Source organism: Peromyscus californicus, unplaced genomic scaffold, assembly GCF_007827085.1.
Source record: "Peromyscus californicus insignis strain IS unplaced genomic scaffold, ASM782708v3 Scaffold_2__1_contigs__length_46816999, whole genome shotgun sequence".
In the NCBI taxonomy this organism is placed as follows: Eukaryota; Metazoa; Chordata; class Mammalia; order Rodentia; family Cricetidae; genus Peromyscus; species Peromyscus californicus.
Genome location: NW_026294540.1, coordinates 36,667,902 through 36,689,203, shown reverse-complemented (window position 1 = coordinate 36,689,203; position 21,302 = coordinate 36,667,902). Strand labels below are relative to the sequence as shown.

General features: G+C 46.3%; 2 protein-coding genes across 3 annotated transcripts in view; both read right to left on the bottom strand.

Moving 5' to 3' along the window:
• LOC128120421 (small integral membrane protein 10-like protein 2A) overlaps positions 1-18,023 on the bottom strand; it is a 152,725-nt gene extending 134,702 nt beyond the window's left edge. Inside the window, exons 1-2 of one of the 2 annotated variants that reach the window (XM_052754382.1) lie at positions 17,620-18,004; positions 3,647-3,761 (exon numbers count right to left, since the gene is read on the bottom strand). In XM_052754382.1, coding sequence (XP_052610342.1) covers positions 3,741-3,761; positions 17,620-17,805 — 207 coding nt within the window. In that variant the 5' untranslated portion in view covers positions 17,806-18,004 and the 3' untranslated portion in view covers positions 3,647-3,740. Of the gene's footprint in view, positions 1-3,646; positions 3,762-17,619 lie in introns of those variants that run through there. The other variant, XR_008221872.1, reaches the window with a different exon arrangement.
• Positions 2,003-3,683, bottom strand: Fam220a (family with sequence similarity 220 member A). Its single transcript, XM_052754381.1, has one exon. It carries the CDS (start codon positions 3,681-3,683, stop codon positions 2,874-2,876), a length of 810 nt encoding a protein of 269 aa, XP_052610341.1. The 3' UTR covers positions 2,003-2,873.
• Positions 18,024-21,302: the final 3,279 nt, after the last annotated feature.

Genomic DNA, 21,302 nt, shown 5'->3' with positions numbered 1-21,302 from the left:
TTCGAGGCCAGCCTGGTCTACAAAGCGAGATCCAGGACAGGCATCAAAACAACACAGAGAAAACCTGTCTCAAAAAACCGGAAAAAAAAAAAAAAAGAAGAAATACTTGTGTGTAAATTGATTGTTCTTATGTGACTTGATTTTACATACAGGCACAAGCCATTTATTATATAACTTAGTGTAAATCTTGGGTACTCAAATTTATAGACTGAGTGCTCTGATATGACATAACAGAACTGGACTGTGGGATTACCTCTACATTAAAATGTATTTATTCATTGTTTGGGCATGGAGGTCAAAGGGCAACTTGGAGGACCTGGTTCGCCCCTTCTATGTGAATTCCTGGATTCGAACTCGGGCTGACAACCCCTCTAACTGCTGAGCCCTCTCACCCGCCCAATTTACACGTGAGCATTTCTTAATTTCCTTTTTACTCTCCATAGTCTTGCAAGCACCTAAAGACTTCAAGACCTCATCGTCTGCTCCAATTTTTCTTAAAGAAAGGAAATCATGATTTCCAGATGTGAATAACAAGTCCAACATTTTCTACTAGGCACAGTCCCTAAATTTAAAATAATTGTATTGTTCAGTCCTTAAGAGCAAAGACTGTTATGTAGGGGATGTGGATGTGAAGCAGCATAGAAACCTAGGAACCCAGTTCTTGCCTAGCATCCACGAGGTCCTGTGATCCATCCCCAGCACTACATAAACCAGGTGTGATGGTACAGGCCTGTAGTCCCAGCACTCAGGAGGTGGATGATGAGTTGAAGGCTATCCACAGCTACATACTGCAAGTCCAAGGCTACATGTTCTATGAAAACTTCATCTGAGGGGAAGAAAAAAAAAAGATGGCCTCACGTGGCTCAAATTCAGACAACTTTGGCTTCAGGAGTGCTAGGGTTACAGATGTCCACCACAGCCAGCCAGTCCGGAAGCACCATATTTCTGTACTATTTGTCTCAAATGTTTACACTTCTAATTTGAAGTTATGTGATGCTTTGCTCTGCTTCTGAATGCTGAGATTATAGATGAGAGCCACCATGCCCAGCTCTCTTGGGGTTTTGAGTTATAATCTCATCATACAGCCCAGGCTGGTCTTCACCTCTAGGCGCTTCTCTGCATCTCAAGTGCCAGGATCACGAGTGTGCCACCATACCCAAGCAGAGACGAGTATTTTGCAAGGACTCAACGCACGCCTAGAGGCTCACTACATAACACTTTTCCACAGCCATCCACTTTTTTTTTATGTGCATTGGTGTTTTGCCATGGGTGTCGGGTCCCCTGGAACTGGGGTCACAGACAGCTGTGAGCTGCCACGTGGGTTCTAGGAATTGAACCAGGGTCCTCTGGAAGAGCAGTCAGGTTCTTAACCGCTGAGCCATCTCTCCAGCCTCCTAACATCCACCTTTATCATACAGGCCCTCTCACTGGCCTGGAGTTCACTAATTAGGCTAGACTGGATGGCTAACAAGCTTCATGGACTCTATTACCTCCCTAGTGCTGGGACTGTGAACAATCGCAGCTATGCTGGGCTGCTGTATATGGGTTCTGGGAATCAAACCAGGTCAGGCTTGCACAGAAAGCAGTTTCCTGTGTTCCTAGCCCTTTGTTTTGTTTCCTGGTACATTCTTGCTTTGTAATCCAAGTTGGCCTAGAACTCAATTCATAGACCAGGGTGTGTTTGAACTCATGAATCAGCACAGGCGAGCCCGGAACTCATGCCTCAGCCTCCTGAGTGCTGGGTGTGCACTACTATACTTGACCATGCTACACTATTTCAGAACCTGTGAGAGAGCGGAGAGAAGAGGAAACAAGAGGGCAAAGAAAGGAGGAGGGAGAACAAGAGGAGGACCGGAGGGAGGAAGAGGAGTTCACATCCATCTTTGTGTTGGCTTTCTTCAAGTGGACTCACGTCTTCATCAGCAACCTGATTCACCCGGTGCTGCAGATGCTTAAATGTTAGGAAGACAGTGATAGTAACAAAAAGATGAGGAAACATGAGCACACACACAAAATAAAACATTTATTATGCTAAAGAGCAGATTTTATTATTTCCCCAAAACACTAAAATAGCCCATGGCATAGTAATTTAGCACACAGTATAAATGACATATACAGTCAGGTTCCCCTCCTACCAGGGCTGTTTTTAACTCTCTCTTGGGTAGGGAGCTTAAAAATGTCCACTCTTTAAATGACCTTTATTAAAGTTATCAACAAACCACAAAGGGAGAAATACTTTAGAAAAAAATCTGAATGTAAAAGAGATCACGAATCCTAGCATCTGGGAAAAGGGAAATACTTCATTTGCAATCTGTGTTCTGTCAGCAGAAGAGTCCCAACTCTCCTGTGATTTAAGATAATCCTAAATTTAATATTGCAACTTCTCCAAAGTGCCGCCATTGCCCCCTGCACTTCAAGCGGAAGGAAAGGGGCACGTGAGGACGGACGTGTGACTGCAGGTCAGAGAGTCCATGCAGTGCAGAAAGGGCAAGACTCGTCATGAGCAGAGCAAGGCTTACAAGAAGTGGAGGGGCAGCCTGCAGAGCTCCACTTCCATCAGATGGCCAGAGGTGAGCTGAGACAGGTGGCATCCGGGACGCTAGCCCTTTAGGATGGGTCTCCGCGATAAAGAACTCTGCGCTAAATGGTTTTTGTCTGATCTATACTGGATAGATCAATCATCTCTTAGAAGGGTTTTCCAAGTTCTGAGTCTTTCCAAAACGATCGAAAACATGCTCAAAAATGTCTCTCTGCATCAATCAGTGAGGTGTGTCTGGTCACAGGAATCAGAGCAGGAACTGAACGGCTGCAGCATACACCAGAATTAATGCAAAAGAAACTGCAAGACGACCTTTAAAATTAATCTGCTATTTTTATTGTTCTGCCTGTACCTTATCTATGGCATCAGATTTGCTAATCTGGAGGATTGCAGAGCCAGTGACCCCCACGACTATCTGTAGACCATCTGAAGTACTTTTTAAGCTTGAGAGAGTTTTCTCGTATTCTACTGTTTGCTCTGAAAACATAGGGTTTAAACGGTTGAGGGATACACATCTTGTCTCATCTTCTGGGAGAACTTCATAATGGGCAGAAGCATATGGCAGCTGGCACAGCTCAGAATATGGGTAAGACAGTTCCGACCTAGTGCCCAGCCCCTCAGGAACGGCACTTAGCAGTTCACACTTCAGGAAACCCATTTCCCTCAGTTTTGGATGACCTTGCCATCCTGACACCCAGGACTCTCCTTTGTACCGTCCACAGCTGTCTGTGGCCCTGGGCCCTTTTCCTGGCCAGTCACTTCCTAGTGCATCTCCAATGCCAGAGGATACCCGAGCCAGATGTTCTTCTGAAGCAGATGACAGAATCTTGCTTACGGAGGCTGCTGGAGCCAAATTTCTTCCCATTGATTCCTTCAGATACTGAAGCACTTTGTACCCACTGTGAAGTATGAGGTCAGCCTCACTATGATCATGTTTCATTTCCAAGGATGCCACCACTGTGTCCTGTGACTTTCCATCAGTATCTGCTGCAGGCTGATCTGTCCAGGAAGGCACATCTGCTGGGCTGGGGCTCCCCTTCTGGCTTCTCTTCTCAAGGCCGCATGATAGTTTGTCCAAGTCACCTCCTTGTAACCTCTTTACATTCGCCAAGCAAGTACCCAGGGTCCCTCTTCCACCCCTCATGCTTTGCGCCCTCCGATGCAGTGAGCCAGGGTGATGCCTATCAGTCAGGGGTGGCCTTCAATGGATCTCAATATGAACCTAGAAAAGATAATCAAATGAAAATTCTGTGACAGAGGGTTATTAAAACATTTAAGCACATAAAATATCACCAAACACTAGTTTCTTGAGGAATGAGGCCACAGAGCTGAACAGGAGCCAGAGAGTGAGAGGCACTGGCCACTGTCACAGGCCAGCCTGAGCTTTGTAGTGAATTCCAGACTAGCGTATGCTTACAGCATAGAGATGGAGACAGGAAGATCACAAGTTCAAGGCCATCCTTGGCTACAGAGTGAGTCTGAAGTCAGCCTGGGCTATATGAGACCTTGACTCAAATAGATAAATATGAAAATAAAGTATACATAAAGGCAAATAATCAATCCCCATGGCCCCAGGTCTTATAAGCCCCAGCTCCCATGTTAAGTCTGCAAAAGAATCAATACTGTTAAGCTATGGCAAACAAACCTGCCCACCAAAACACTGAGTGAGAGAGGAGTTTGTTTCCAAGTTCGAGGGAAAAATAAAATGCAGTTCTGGGAGCCAGTTCCTCAACATCCACTCCTTTCACCCCTGCTGAAGATGCTAAGGGCTCAAAATGCAACAGAGGGGCAGGAGCAAAGGCTCCCAGGCATGACCAAGATCCTCAGGACAATCAGAAGGCATCTTCCACACAAACCCTCCCCCTGTATGAGGCAGCCAACCTGCTACATGACAATAGACCTGACCCAGTTAGGCAGCTGCTGCCCTGCTGGATGCCTGTCTCTTCACCTTCCCTAACCCAGGCTATTAATGGCCTCGGGCACCTGACCGTCCAGACTACCACTGCTCTGTAACCTAAAAATATCCTGCCCCCAATACTTTCCAAAGCAAGCTAGCAAGGCCAGTCCTAAGGGGGACAGGAAGGAGTCACAGGGAGTAGGGCAATGGGCTTGATTGAGCAGAATCCTGTGGGCTGATGGCTCGAACACACACTCTAAGACGACCAAGCCCAAAGCTGTGGAGTGCTGTGAAGTGGATCCTGGTACCGATAGGCCCTGAATGGGGGATCAGGCTGGAGGTCACAAATTTCTACACACTACCAAGGATGAGGAAAGGCGCTCACATCACCCTTCTGAATGAAGCTGACTCATGACCACTGGGAGGACACATCACTGAGTTTCTTCTACTGACCTGGCAAGCATCTCTGCATCACGCCTGATCTCACAAAGCCAGCTGTGCCCTAAGGTCACGCCTTGTCTCTGGTCATACATCTGCTCAAAAGTACATTCAATAAGGAGAAGCTCCTCCAGAGCTGGGTGACTCGGTATCCTCAGGAAAGGTAACAATTTCTCAGGCCGTGTTGTAGGCTGAGCATGGGAAAGCACTAAGCATTCTCTTCAGGCAGCATCCCACAGTGACAGCGAAGGCAGCTTTTCTGTCAGTATTGGCAAGTGTCTCCAGGAATGAATGAGGGGCTGCTGGAGGGGTTGGTAAAGCAAAGGGCAGAAAAGGGACCTCAACAGACAAGTGCATCTCAGTGGGGCAGCAGAGGTCAAAGCTGCTGAGCAGTGAATAGTGAACAGTCAGTCTACCCAAGGCAAGCAGCTAACTTTGGAAGTCTCCCCTTTACCTGGGATTCAGCTCCTAGGACTTTGCTACAGATTCAATCAGCTGCTCCCCAAGCCCTTCCCCGAGTCAGGTGCTGTTGTAGGTCCTCATGCCAGGACAGCAGAACAAGAAGACAAAACAGATCCAGGTTTCCTTTCTAGTGAATCATTAACCCACATGCATAAACCTCACTGTAATACTGCTCAAAGGTCAATCTATATAGCCTCGCCTCATAACATGTACCAGGACAAACTGTTTAAGTGAGGCACTGGAGAGGGCCCGACGGTTAAGAATGCTTGTTGCTCTTCCAGAGAACCTGAGTTCAATTCCCAGCACTCAAAAAAAGACAACTCACAGCTGCCTAGGGATCCAATACCCTCTTCTGGCCTCCATGGGCACACATCCCACACATAAAAATTTCAAATTAAAATGCAGTTCCAGTTCCATATCCAAGTGGTCTAGTTCCATATCCAAATGGGGGGGGGGGGGGACACTTTTATCCCCAGCTCTAGGGAGGTAGCTGGAGACAGGCAGATCCCTGAGTCTTCCTGGCCAGCTAGCCTAGCCTACTGGGCAAGTTCCAGTCCAGTGAGAAAGTCAAGATGGAAGCACCTAAGGAACGACACCGGAGGTTGTCCTCGGTCTCCACATACATGTACACTACCCCCGAAAGTCAAGATGAGCCCAATGTGGTGGTGCATGATTGTACTCTCAGTACTCGGGGAGAGCGCAGAGAGAGGAGGATCATGAGTTCAAGGTCATCCTCAGCTATTCAGTAAATCTGAGGCCAGCTTAGGGCTAAATAAGAACCCATCTTTAACTTTCCTCTCAAAATAAATAACAAGGGGCAAGAGATAAACCCATGGTACAGTGTTGACCCTGGCTTGCACAAAGCTCTTAGTTTGGGTTTTTTGTTTTGTTTTGTTTTTGAGACCAGAGTCTCACTACATAGCCCTGACTAGTCTAGAGCTCACTATGTAGATAGACCAGGCTACCCTTAAATTCAATGAAATCTGCCTGCCTCTGCTTCCCAAGTGCTGGTGTGAACCGAAATACCTGGCAAAGCCCTTGCTTTGATCTCAACAATAACACACACAGTTAAAATGAGCCAAGTGTGGTGGTACATGACTAAAATTCCAGTATGGAGGAGGCCAAGACAAGGAGGCTTTCCAGTCTGAGGCCAGCATGGACTACATGGCAAGAAATCTATCTCAAAAACACACGAAGTAATGGCACCAGAATATATGTGGGTAAGGACTTTCTAATGACAGCAAACATCAAACATGAAAAAAGATTGTTGAACTTGAACTCCACAAAAATAAACTTTAGGGATCTGGATAGAGGATTCACTAGTTAAGAGCACTTGCTGTTCTTGCGGAAGACTGGTGTTTGAACACAGCACCCACACGGCTGCTTACAACCACCTGTAACTCCAGTTCCAGTGAATCTGACGCCCTCCTCTGGCCTCCGAGGGCACCAGGCATGCAAACAGGGCACAGATATATATATGCAGGCACTTACACATACCCATAAAATAGAAATAAATAAACCTTTAAAAACAATTTTCAAACTCAGCATGGTGGTACCTAGTGGAATCCCAGCACTTGGGAGGATGAGGCAGGAAGAACTCTAGTTCAAGGCCAGTCCTGTCCCAAACCTCCCTTTCTCAAAGTAAACAAACGTAAGCATGACCAAAACACACCATAAGCAAAGACAAAGCAGAATACACTCAAAAATTGTTTATCTAACATTTTTTTTAAAACTCCAAGTAACAGCCAGGTATGAGTGGCTTGTGCTTCAGACGCTTTGAAGCAAGCAGACCAATCATTTTTAGTTCAAGTCCTGTGTAGAATACACGGTTACGATCCAGGACAGCCTCCAGTATAGTCAGAGCAGGGGTAGGGAATGAGGGATGGGAAGACCCTGTCTCAATAAAAAAAAAAAAAAAAAGTAGGACTGGGGAGATAGCTCAGTGAGTAATATCACTTCCTGTGCTAGCATGAGAATCTGAGTTAAAATCTCCCACACTTAAACAAACAAACACACACTCCAAAGAGGTGGGTGTGACCACATGAGCATTTGTAAGCCCTGAGGTTGCCCCAGCTAGCCTAGCTGAAACATCAAGCTTCCAGTTCAATGAGATGCTGTTTCAATGTGCACTTGGACACATGCATCCACACTCATGTGCAAGCACCAAACCACCACACACACACACACACACACACACACACACACACACACACACACACACACGCCCAGAGCAACATTATTCATAGTCAGATAGTGACAACAACCCAAAGGTCCAGCAGCCAACTGAAAGTTATCTGGAGAAATGGCAACTATTAATAGATTCAACGTGGGATCCAGCAGTGGAAAGGCACATTGGTGGAAGAAACTGGAGCCATCTAAGTGGCATGCTCACACCAGAGGTGGGGAACTCCATAGGGGCTCTCAAGACTGTTCATCATTTTTTCCTTTTCTTATTTATTTAAGACACAGAGTCTTGAATAGCCAGGCTGACCTCAAACAGGCCATACAGCTGAAGATGACCTTGAACTCCTGATCTCTTGCATACTTGGACTACAGGCCCAGGTCATCTTGCCTTAGTTGTACGCGGTGCTGGGGATGGAACCTAGGGCTCAGGGCACGCTAGATGAGGTCTCTTCCAGCCAGGCCACATCCCCAGTGCCTTATCCGCCCACCTGTCCACAGACTTGCTGCTACTGTCTTTGGGCTACTGTTTATCAGCACTGGAGTACCGGGCTTTAAATCCATTTTCAAACCTCTCAGGTACACACCCAGAAGCAGACTTAGTTGACTGTGGGAAGTCCACATTCAACGGTGTGAAGAACCACAAGGCTTTCATGACGGCTGCGCATTTTACAATCCGACCAGCAGCACACAAGGACTGAGGACACACACCTTCACCTGCATCTGCTTCTGCAACCTCTCCTCCCACCCTCCACCTTACAACAGCCATCCTAACAGGTGTGGAGTGGCCTCCCACTGCTCCTGAGTGATCTGCTTTCTTCTGGAGTCCAGGATCTTCTCAAGGACACATCCGCCACCTGTGTATCTGCTTAGATAAATCTCTATGCCTGCTCCTTCAAAGACTGGATTGAGCTGCTTGGATTTTTTGTTTTTTAATTGTAAGAGGTCTTTCTCTACTCAGGGTATTACTCCTTTACCAAAATTTACCAACAAATGCTTTTTTCCATTCTGTGGGTGATCTTTTTTACTTTCTTCCCCCTGATGTTAAAGATGGATCCAGGGCCTCATCCACACTGAGCTACATACTCAGCTCCTCCAAGTTCATTCTTCGGCTTGTAGAAGTCGTTTGTGTTTATTCCACTTTATTGCATCCTACAAAACTATCAAGGGTGAAGAAACTGGCTCTTCCCTCTCCAGATACAGACAAGGGGGGGCTGGAGTTCAGAGCTCAATACACCAAGTGCAGCCCCAGCAGTAAGCAGTTTTGGTGTTTGGTTTTTTGTTTGTTTGTTTGAGACAGGGTTTCTCTGTGTAACCTTGAATATCTTGGAACTTGCTCTGTAGACCAGGCTGGCCTCAAACTCATAGAGATTTGCCTACCTCTGCTTCCCAAGTGCTGAGATTTAATCTCACGTGTGATGGGTCTCTTTTAACATTAGTAAAAATAGAATGAATTCATATACTTTGAAACAGTCTTTATATGTGTGATGGATAAAAGTGTGTGTGCACATGCCAAGGTCAAAGGACAACCCTGGTGTTGGTTTTCGCCTTCTCTGCAGCCCAGAATTCTTACACTAACACCTGCCTGGAGCATACAGGATTATTTCTAACTCTTTCAGAAACAAGGAGGCTGCTGTGGTGACACAAGCTTGTAATCCTAGTGCTCAGGGAGACAAAGCAGGATCTAGAATTCCAGTAGCCTGAGCTACAAAATGAGTTCTAGGTCAGCCTGGTGAGGCTGTCTCAAAACAATTAAGCAAAATGAAACAAGTCTGGAATACAGAGTACAGGTAAGAGGCAGGGGAGACGACTCCAGGGTTAAGAGTGTTTGCTGCTCCTGGAAATGACCCAGGTTCAGTTCCCAGCACCCACACTGGGTGGTCACAATCACCTGTAACTCCAGCTCAGGGAATCTGACACTCTCTTCTGGCCTCCAAATGCATCTGCATAAACACACATATACACATTTAAAAAAAAAAAAAAAAAAAAAAAGGAATGTAGGTGTTGAGCCAAAAGTCACTTTCTACCAATTGATGCCTAGGACCCACAGTATAGAAAGAGAGAACTGATTCAGACAAATTATCCTCTAGCCTACACACACACACACACACACACACACACACACACACACACACACACACAAATACCAAGGAAAAGCAAGAAGGGGAGCTGCTCCAACGCACTTTGTACGAAACCACCACTTTCTTCCTGGCTCACTACCCAATCTCCAGCTCCCTGCTGTTCCAGGCTTGGCCCACATGTGGGTCCTGGTGACAGTTCTGCCCTCTGTCCACACTCTGCACTCCTATGACCCAAACATCAGTGTGGCAACAGCCTTCACCTCGGCCAGGGTTTTGCTGAAGTGCTCAATAAGGTCCTCTCTGTTTTGCTCAGAATGCCAGCCAGCTCCCCTTCCCCTTAGAAGACAAGAAAGATTCCCATGTGCCGGAGAAGTTCTGAGAATGGGTGTGTGACCACTGCCCAATATGCAAAGGTATTAATGCCCCTGAATTATACACTTAACCAGCATGATAATTTGTTTTCTTATTTATTGAGATGGGGTTTCGTGTGACCCAAACTGACCTCAAACTCACTCTGTAGCTGATACTGACTTTGAATTCCTGATGCTCCTGCCTCCAGCTCCCTAAGTGCTAAGATCATAAGTTTGCACCACTACACCTAGCTTGCAGGATAAGATTTGTTATAAATTTTTCCTCCTTCAGTGTCTCTATATGCTGAGATTCCAGACCTGTAGTACAATGTCTGGTAAAGCAAAAACTTATTAAATACAAGGGGAAAAAAGATGTCTAAGTGGTGAGAGGGTACTGAAATCCATGAAGCTATGGATTTAGAAAGAAGTTCAGAGAGGAGAAAGAGTAGGCTGTGGCCTGTGAGATGGCTCTGTGGGGAAATGTGCTTGCTACCATGCCTGCTGACTTGAGCTTGAGACAAACCCCCACAGCAGGGGACAAGGGACTCCTGCAGGTTGTGCTCTGACCTCCATGCATACATTATGACATTCCATGTGCACAGGGATGCACACACACACATACACATGCACATGCACACTCATGCATATACACAATAAAAGAAGTAAATAAGATGTAATATAAAGAGGAGATCGGAGCTAGGAGCTGGGGATGTAGCTCAGTGGCCAAGAGTCTGAGCGTCCAACCCCAGTACTAAACAAGTGGGACAGAGCTGGGTGGTGGTGGAGCACATCTTTAATCCCAACACTAGGGAGGCAGAGGGAAGCAGATTTCTATAGGCCAGTCCCATCTACAGAGCGAGTTTGAGGCCAGATAGGGCTATACAGGACAATCTTGTCTCAAAAAACTTAAAAAGAAGAAGAGGAGGAGTAAGAGAAGGAGGAGGAGGATGGTTAAGAGCTTAGAAGGCAAATAAGGCAGCAAGGGAGAAGCTGAAGGTGAAAGGCCATCTTGGTCGGCCTTTATAGTATCTTTTCTGTTCTTTTTAGGCCTTCTCTTTGGGTGACACGGGACGAAGACACTTGATCCATTTTTTTTGTTTGTTTTTAAGATTTATTTATTTATTATGTACACAGAAGAGGGCGCCAGATCTCATTACAGATGGTTGTGAGCCACCATGTGGGTGCTGGAAATTGAACTCAGGACCTCTGGAAGAGCAGTTGGTGCTCTTAACCTCTGAGCCATCTCTCCAGTCCTGATCCATGTTTCTTACAGTCATACCAGTGAAAAGTTATAGGCATGGCTTGTTCCAGCAGGTATTCATGATACTGGTTATGTTTGTTGGTTTGGTTTTGGTTTTGGTTTTTTAAGAGGAGATTTTTCTATATATCCCTGGCTGTCCTGGAACTAGCTCTGTAGACCAAGCTGGCCTCAAAGTCAAAGATCCACTTGCCTCTGCCTCCTGCATGCTGGAATTAAAGGTGTCCACCACCACCCAGCTTCTTATATAGTTATTTTTAATTTTTATTTTAGTTGGGAATGGGCAAGGTCTCATGTAGCCCAGGCTGGCTTTGAACTCCTGATCTTCCAGCCTTTACCTTCCAAGTGCTGGGATTACAAGTGTATGCTACCATGGACCACCCAGACTGTTTTTACTTACATGTAGTGATTGGTATAGATTCTCACTTTTTGTTTGTTTGTTTCTTGTTTTTTGTTTTTTGAGACAGGGTTTCTCTATGTAGCCCTGGCTGTCCTAGAACTTGCTTTGTAGATCAGGCTGGTCTAGAACTCACAGAGATCCACCTGTTTCTGCCTCCCAAAGATTCTCACTTTTTACCATCTGTCTTCCCATGCTGTATGAAACAGTGGAATGTTAATAACCTCAGAAGATTGAGGCTTGCTTAAAAACAGTACTTTCTTTCCTTTGCTTTTTTGTTTGTTTTGCTTTGTTTGAAACAGAGAAACTATGTAGCCTTGGCTAGTCTAGAATTTACTATGTAGACCACGCTGGCCTTGAACTCACAGAGATCTGCCTGCCTCTGCCACCGGAGTGTTGGGATTAAAGATGTGCCTGGCTTTATTTTTTTAAGATTTATTTTTTTTTAGCCAGGTGGTGGTTGGCGCATGCCCTTAATCCCAGCACTCAGGAGGCAGAGCCAGGTGAATCTCTGTGAGTTCGAGGCCAGTCTGGTCTACAGAGCGAGATCCAGGACAGGCACCAAAGCTACACAGAAAAACCCTGTCTCAAAAAAAACAAAGAACAAACAAAAAACAGAGAGAGAGAGAGAGAGAGAGAGAGAGAGAGAGAGAGAAATGTATTCTTTTAATTATGTGGCTGGGGGTATACTCACAATCATAAGCGGTTGTGAGCCACTAGGTTGTGAGCCACTAAGTGTCAGTGTCGGATACCAAACTCCAGTCCTGGCAAGAGCCATCTCTCCAATCCTTTTTCTATTTTAGGATAGGGATCTTGTCACTATGTTGCTCACAATGACCACAAACTGGCTAATGAGGCAGCCCAATCGGCCAAGTACTTGCCATGCAAACATGAGAACCCAAGTTCCATCCTCCAGAATACACAGAAAAAAGCTAGGTGTGGTGTCACAGCTGACAATCCCAGCCCTGGGGAGTTGGACACAGGAGAATTACTAGAGATGAGAAGATCCCTGGGGCTCCCTGGCCAGCCAATCTAGTCAAATTAGTGAGCCTAACGCCAATGAGAGACATTGTATCAAAAAATCAAGAGGCTTGCACCTGAGGACAGACCCCCAAGGTTGACCTCGGACCTATACATACATACACACATACATACATACAACACATATATGCATTTGCATGCTTGAGCATACACAACACACTCACATGTCCCTAATCCCTGGACTCAAGCCTCACAAGCAGCTGGGATTATAGGTGTACACTTGTTTACAAACAGCACTTTTAAAAAAACTTTTTTATTTTTTGGTTACATTTGTTTGTGTGTGGAGTATATGTATGTGGTCCCTCCTGTGGTCAAAGAGCAGTCCACAGGAGTCATTCTTTCCTTTGACCAAACATTCATAATTCAAAATTAAAAGTAAATAAAAAATATTTTTTAAAGATTTGTTTTATAACTAACCAACTTCATCGACTAGTTACGTGAGATGCTGAAAGTTACAACATTGCAGTTACTGATACAAATGGGTTAACTGGAGACATGAAAGCATTCCAAATGTTTTGCTTATTCTTAGAATATTCTTCAGAAAGACATGTTTTATGTTTAAGTGCTAAGTCTTAGTATAATGTTTATGATCCTATAAAACAAGCAACAGGATATGATGTTTGGTTAATTATTGGGTTTAATTTCTACTTGATCCTCTAAAAGAATAGTGTGTTGGTACAATGTAATAACATGATTTTCATGAAACCTGTTGAGACTGAGCCTTTCAAAGTTATTTGATTTTTAGATCATCAGTCATGAAAATGGTTCAGTTTGCAATGTGAGCTCTGTACTTGGTGGTATGACAAATGTTTGCTTTTATAATATACAGATTTTCCTTGGAAATAAAAGATGAAACACATTTCCCCCTAAGTTTTCCAAGAAATAAAAGAAATTAAAAAAAAAAAAAAGATTTGTTTTATGTGTATGAGTGTTCTGCAAGCTTATGTACCACAAGCACTCATGGTGCTTACAGAGCTGGAACTAAAGTTGCATATGGTTGTGAGCCATCATGAGGGTGCTGGGAACGGAACCCCGGCCCTCTGCAAAAGCAGCAAAGTGCTCTTAACTGCTAGGCCCACTCTCTAGTCCTAGTACTTTAAAATGATAACCCTGAGTGTTCTGAGTCGACAAACCCCTTTGCATCTACTTTCTCATTCAATCATCTTCCAGACTAAAGAGCTGTTAGTATACTGTTAAAACACCTCACTGTTGAGTTAGGGATGCAGCTCTGGGGTGACTTAAGGGGCCTTGGGTTCCATACCCAGCACTACCAAAAGGGTAAGAAAAACCCCAATGCCTTATGAACAAGACGTTAAGTGTAGGGTTAACACAACCTTAGGGTCCAATATTTTAAACACATTCCTGTCCCCTGTAACAGAGGAAGGAAACAGTATTCTGGAGGAAAAAGGCTGTGAACTGCCGGAGTCCCTTCAGTCAGGCCTGATTTCTTTTTCTTTTTCTTTTTTTTTTTTGGTTTTTCGAGACAGGGTTTCTCTGTGTAGCTTTGCGCCTTTCCTGGAACTCACTTGGTAGTCCAGGCTGGCCTCGAACTCACAGAGATCCGCCTGGCTCTGCCTCCCGAGTGCTGGGATTAAAGGCGTGCGCCACCACCGCCCGGCAGGCCTGATTTCTTTTTTTTTTTTTTTTTTTTTGGTTTTTCGAGACAGGGTTTCTCTGTGTAGCTTTGCGCCTTTCCTGGAACTCACTTGGTAGCCCAGGCTGGCCTCGAACTCACAGAGATCCGCCTGGCTCTGCCTCCCGAGTGCTGGGATTAAAGGCGTGCGCCACCACCGCCCGGCAGGCCTGATTTCTTATTGCACCTTCCTATACCCAAAGGTCAGAACATTGAAACCCTCAAGCTAGGCTCAGTTAGTGATTTTTCACAAATAAACAAAAGTCCTAAAGCCTTCAGGGGAGCTTAAAGATTAGATATAAAGACTTCAAGTATGGCATTGTGCCCCAGAACCTCTCTCTTCCTCTCCCAATAAGAAAAGGCTGCATTTGGCCAGGTCCAAGATCAAATCTAAAACCCTTACATGTGTCTGAGGAAATCCTTCTCTGGCTGGGCAGTGGTACATACCCTTAATTCCAGCACCTGAGGAAGAGGCAAGTAGGTCTCTTTGAGTTTAAGGCCAGCCTGGTCTACACAAGGAATTCTAAAGAGAGCCAAACTGACCAGGGTTGTATAGTAAGAGCCTGTCTCAAAAGGTGTTGGGGGGAGGGGGAGATACACCTTTCCCAAAGCGCTTGATGAGACTGCCTTACCCTCTTCCTGGGCCCACTTGACCCTGAATTAAGAGAGCCAGATTCTCTATAGCTGGCTACACCAACTCATGACTCCTCTGGAGCCACCGAGCTGCCCTCAGCACCGATGGGCCTGCCCGCACTCACTCACTGCTCACACCACTCTGATTGAAGGTAAGTGCCCTCCCCACAAAGGCACTTGCCTTCAATCAGTACAGTGCACACTCCGTTATGAAATATGGATTTGAATCACCTTTTCCGAGATGATCTCACTGTCCTACAAACAGATGCGCAATTAGAAAACACCGGGAATGGAATTTGCCGCTGTTTATTGCTTACAAAACAAACGAGCCTTCAGCAATCCTGTGGTGAAGAAAGCCGGTACAAGATTACAAAAGTTCCCTCTGAAAGAACTAAACTGTGAGAGTGTCCCTGTCAAGGAAGACATTCATCACACCCCAGGAGCAGGAAGGGAATGGTTGCAACGAGGTCAAGAGGAGACCCTAACAAAGTCTAGTCCGTCATCAAGGTGGAAGCTAGGTGAGAGGCCAGTCATATCCACATGTGATAAGCATGTACGTGCTGTGCTGATGTTTGAGGATGACAGAACATGCCTTATAATGTTTAGAAGACTTCTCTAGGGAGCCAGAGAAATAGCTCGGCTGTTAGGGGGTACCTGCTGCTCTTGCAGAGAACTAGAGTCAGGCAGTTCATAACTGCCCGTAACTACATCTCCGGGGGATCCAGCGACCTCTTCTGGCCTCCTCCTGCTGCAGATACACACAGATCCACGCATACACATAATATGTACAAATATGACACCTCGAACTGACCGGTGAAAAACAGATGGAGAATACACAAAAATCCAGGCTAGCAATTGGAGTAGCTTGGACTAGAGAAGGGCACAAAGAGAAATCAATAGGAAGTGTTTCGGGTTTTGTTAGTGAGATAGGGTCTTGCTATGTAGCCGAAGATGACCCAGAGCCTCTCTCATGCCTCCACCTCCCAGATGCTAGGATTACAGGCATGGATCATCACACCCAGTTTATGCAGTACAAGAGATTACACCCAGGGCACTGTGCAGAGTAGGCACACACACTCCCACCTGAGCTGCATCCCTAGCCTGTTATTTTTTAATGGTACAAAACACAGCAATTCGAGACATAACATTATGTAGTAGGTAATCTCTTGTAGTCTTTCACATAATTTTCTAAATGAGCACAAATCACTTGTAACTCTAGACACCAGATCCCATGTGTCTACATGATGGCTCAAGCATAGACTACAGACACTTATATCCCCACAGTTTCTTTTTGTAAACTCTGAGATAACTTGACGTCTAAGAATCAGGATGTCTGATTTCTCTCAGAGGAGGTTACTAGATCTGGCAGAAACACCAGGGCCATGTTTCTACAGGTTGGTAATTGGCAAGGACACAGGCGCTCTGGTTTACCTCAGTGCCCACACCCAGCACTCTTTTCTCATCTGGGGCACCTGCTGTAAAGGTTTGTTATTTCTGCCCCCATGGCCTGGTATCACGTAAGATGCCACAAGCTCTTGTTAGTGTAAGATATCTTGATTTGGGAGCAGCGATATAGCTCATTTGTTAGAGTGCTTGCCTAGCATGCAGGAAGCCCCAGGTTGATCCCAGCAGTACCTCATAACCAGGTATGGTGGTACACAGTTGACACCCCTCCCCCCTCCCCAGTCCGCCCCCCCCCAAAAAAGGAAAGGTATCTTAATCTGGACCTTAAAATCGGTTTTTCTTAACTCATTTTAACGAATTTGGATCATACTTGGCTTGGGATTTCACATGGTCTGTAACCACCTGTGTCAGGGACCATTTATATACCAAATCCATTACACTCTAATTGGACCCAACTACAGAAAAACTAGGTAAACTACTTAGAGCTGGCTCCTCTGCACACCAGGGAACCACACATGTACAGTCTGGGGCTGGGGCGATTTTCCTTGCCTACAGCAAATGCAAAGTACCCGCCGGGTTCAGCTCCCAGAACCACAAGAAATAAACAATACTGTCAGATTATATGCTTCCCAGGGGTGGAGCGGAGTCCTTCAACACAGCCTGTGCCACTCCAAGATGTGTAAACAGAACCCAAGGAGGCTCACTATCCAGTCTCTCTCTTACTTTTTGAGACAGACCACTCAAATTGGCAAAACCTCTCTCTCCACTAGAGAAAAGCGTTTTGTAATTCAAGAGATAGGGAACTGCCAGTTGTTTCCAGCAAACGCGGCCTCCAGAATGCTGACACGGGCATGCTGTTATTCCAAATTGTTTCAGGCCTCTAAATTTGTTTTACCTCTTTCTCTCATCTTCATCCCTATTGCCATTTCTAACCCGGGGCCAGAATAAATCGGATACATTGGTCAAAGCACCATTAACTTTCAAACATAATAAACCTTCACAAAGTTTGGGGAACCAGAATCCACGTAAGAACTCGCTGCTACCGGATCGCCAGCAATTTGTCATTTTTAAGGACAAAGCGTCCTAAGGGACCTTCCTGTCATCTCTTCTCGGACCCCACCCCCAGATGTAGGATCTGTACTCTGAAACATCGTCTATGCAGAGTGGGGTTACAGAGGGAAAATGCACGGTGCTTGGTACACACTCAACCTTAGGCTGATGGCACGAGCCTCCCAGCACATGCATCCCGCCGAGCCAGGTGGGCAGGGCCGCGACCCAGGGATGCCGAGGGCGCGGCTCACCTACCTGCAGACGCACGTTGAGCATCATGGAAGCCACGATGTAGAGGTAGGGAAAGTTGATGCGCAGCCGCCAAGCCAAGTCAAAGAAGATGAGCAACGTGCGGGTCAACCCCTTGCAGAAGACCCCATAGGAGCGGGCGGCGGCCGAGCGCGACAGCCGGACAGCCAGACCCGACAGAGCCGTCGCCATATAGAGACCCGCGGCGCTCCCACTGCCCGCCCGCCCTCCCTCTCCGCGCCGCGTCGCCCAAGGCCTCCTCCCTGGGCCGCTGTTCAGAGCTCAGCGATCTCAGGGAGCTAGGGAGACCGCGGCGAGGCCGGCGGGAGGGCGGGCCGCGGGGGAGCTGAGTCTGCGCGTCACTGTCGGGAAGCGCCTCCGCGAGCCACCTCCTGGATCCCCGGCCCGGCCGCGCGGCCTGACGTCACAAAGCCGGCCCGCGCCTGCGCAGGCGGCAGACTCCGCCCCCTCCCGCCCCGCCTCGCAGACCGCTTTCCTAGCAAGTGAGGTGCGCGTGCGTGGGAGGAAGGAGTTGCTGCGTTGCGTCCTGGCGCCCTCTAATGGTGAAGCTAAGGATAACACTAGAGGGAAGGTCGGGCGTGGCGGCGATAGCCTGTAATATTCCAGCTCTCAGGAGGCTGAGGCAGGACCTGGGCTACTTGACAAGGCTCTGTCTCGGGCAAGAAAGAAAGAAAAAAAAGAAAAGAGGGGCTCAGAAGATGACTCAGCGGTTAAGAGCGCTTGCTGCTCCTCCAGAGGACCCTGAGTTCAGTTTCCAGTACCCATATTAGGTGGCTCGCTGTCACATACAACTCTGGCTTCAAGGGATCCGATGTCTTCTGGCCTTCGTGAGCATCTGCACTCACCTGCACATGCATATACTGAGATACACATTCACATAAAAATAAATAGGTCTTTAGAAAAAGAACAGGAAAGAGATGGACCATGGCCATGGCCACAGGTACTTTATACCACGTTCTTTAAAATGGGTCCAGTGAGGCCAGCGAAATGGTCAAGAAGGTAAAGGCACTTTCCACTACTCTGAGAACATGAGTTCAGTCCTTGGGACCCACAAGGTAGGAGGACACAACTGATTCCAGCGAGCTGTTCTCTATGCTGGGGTTGTTTTTTGTTTGTTTGTTTGTTTGTTTGTTTTTGGGTTTTTTTTTCTCTGTTAACTTGACACAGGTTAGAGTTACCCTGGAAGAGGGAACTTCAACAGAGAAAATGGGAAGCCTGAGCAGGTGGTCCTGGGTTGTAAGAAAGCAAGGTAAGGAAGCCATGGAGTGCAAGCCAGTAAGTGATGTTCATCTGTAAATTCTAATTCAGTTTCTGCCTCAAGTTCTTGTCCTGCCTGACTGCCTGCCTTGGCTTCCCTCAATGACAGACAGTTCTTTTTGCTGTATAAGCCACATAAATCCTTTCCTCCCCACGTTACTTTTGATAATGGTGTTTATCACAGTAATAGAAAGCATACTAATATATCCTCCTGCCCTCCCTCGCCTCCTGTGTTTTATGTATGTGCACACCATGTGCGCGTGAGCTCGCACACGCGCGCGCGCGCGCACACACACACACTCATACACACATGCACACATACACTAAATAAAATGTGACTTTACATTTTTCTAATGGTTGCAGTAGTAGTTAGTGCTTCCTGCTCTATCAGAGGATCAGAGTCCAGACTGCAGCAGCCACATCAGGCAGCTCGTAAACATTTAAAACTCCACCTCCATGGAATCTGATGCCCACTTCTGGCCTCCATGAGCACCCAAATGCACACATATATTCAAACACACACAAATACAATATTTTTTTTAAATGGTTACAATGGGAAATTTCCTATCATTGTATAGTTACCATATTTCCAAAAGAAAGAAAAAAGGCATTTGTGGGTGAATGAATAGCCCGGTGTTCCTGTGTGAAGGGCCTGCCGTCCCAGCCATTCTTGTTCAATGTTCAATTATATACACTTTAAATTTTTATTAATTTGTTTATTGTTTTGTGCGTGTAAATGTTTTGCCTGCATGCACCACTTTGCTTGCATGTGTGTCTGTTCACCGTGTGTGTGCCCAGTGCCTGCAAAGGCCAGAAGAGAACATCAGATCCCCTGGAACTGGAGTGACAGACTGTGAGCTTCCAAGTGGGTGCTAGGGATCCAACCTGGGTTCTCTGGAAGGGCAACCAGTACTTTTAGCACTGAGCCATCTCTCCAGCCCACAATCATATATGCTTTAATAATTGTAGTACTGCCAGGTAGGGTGGCATATACTCTCAATCCCAGCACTCAGGAAGCAGAGGCAGGCAGATGTCTGTAAGCTCAAGGCCAGCCTTGTTAACATAGCAGGTTCTGGAACCCAGAGCTACACAGTGAGACCCTGCCTCAAAAAACAAATCAAAATAATTAAAACTAAATAACTAAAGCCTCTGAGGTAAAATATACATCGATTTTGAAGAATTCTAGTATTCTGGAATGTAAGGAGTTTGATAGAAATCTCTTTTCTGGATTTGTTTGAGACAGGATTTTTTTTTTTTTTTTTGAGACAGGGTTTCTCTGTGTAACAGCCCTAGGGATCCTGGATCTCCCTCTGTAGACCAGGCTGGCCCGAACTCTTAGAGATCCACCTGCCTCTGGCTCTGCTGGGATTAAAAGCGTGCACCACCACTGCCCGGCTAGGATTTTTTTTTTAACGCTGTTATATTCTTTTTGTGTGTATGTGTGAGGGAGTTGGTAGGCGATCTCATGGGTTTGGACCCATGTAGCAACCCAAGGTTGATCTCAGGAATATTCCTCAATGACTCTTCCAGTTTATTCTTTGAAGCGGTATCTTCAGTGACACCAGGGCTCACTGGTACCGCTAGTCTAGCTAGCCAGCTTGCTCTGAGGAATCCCTTGTCTCTGCCTTCTGAGGCTGAAATTAATTCTGCTGCCCAGCTTTTATTCAGCTTCAGGGTCTCCTGATTCCATCCTCACACTTGGCCAGCAAACACTTTATCCACTGAGCTATCTCTCCACCCCCCAAAAAAGCTTATAGTTTGAGAGATAAGAGAGATAAGGCTGGGGATGTAGTTCAGTTGAGATAGCGCTTGCCTAGCACGCATGAAGCCCAGGATTCCGCAGCACCTCATTAACTGGGCATGGTGGCTCACTCCTATAACCTCAACAGATGGAGGCAGGAAGATCAGAAGTTCAAGGTCATCCTTAGCTACACAGTAAGTTTAAAGATAGCCTGGGTTAGCCGGGGGTGGGGGGGAGTAAGGGGGGGCGCACGCCTTTACAGGTGGATCTCCGTGAGTTCGAGGCCAACCTGGTCTACACAGTGAGTTCCAGGACAAGCTCCAAAGAAACCCTGTCTTGGGAAAAAAAAAAAAAAAAAAGATAGCCTGGGTTACATGAGACCTTATGGAAGAAGGGAGAGAGACAGAGAGAGAATTATGTCAGTGTGAAAAGTACTTTTGTACAGGCACAAAGTGTGACAAGAAGAGGCTAGGAGGGAAGCTTATTAATAACTGATCAACAAGCCCGTCTGCTTTCCTTACATTCCTCCCTGCTGCTCTTGGAGCTGTGCCTCAGAAGACAGCCAGCCCAGAGAAACCAGGTTCCATCTTCAGCAACTTCTCTACGCTCCCCTGACCTGTTTCCAGAAAAAGAGGATGTGGATGCTCATCCCATCCCCTCCCCCACTGTC

Excerpts from the sequence above, each read along its gene's own strand:
- Fam220a (XM_052754381.1), bottom strand. The coding sequence starts at position 3,683 with ATGAGGGGTGGAAGAGGGACCCTGGGTACTTGCTTGGCGAATGTAAAG.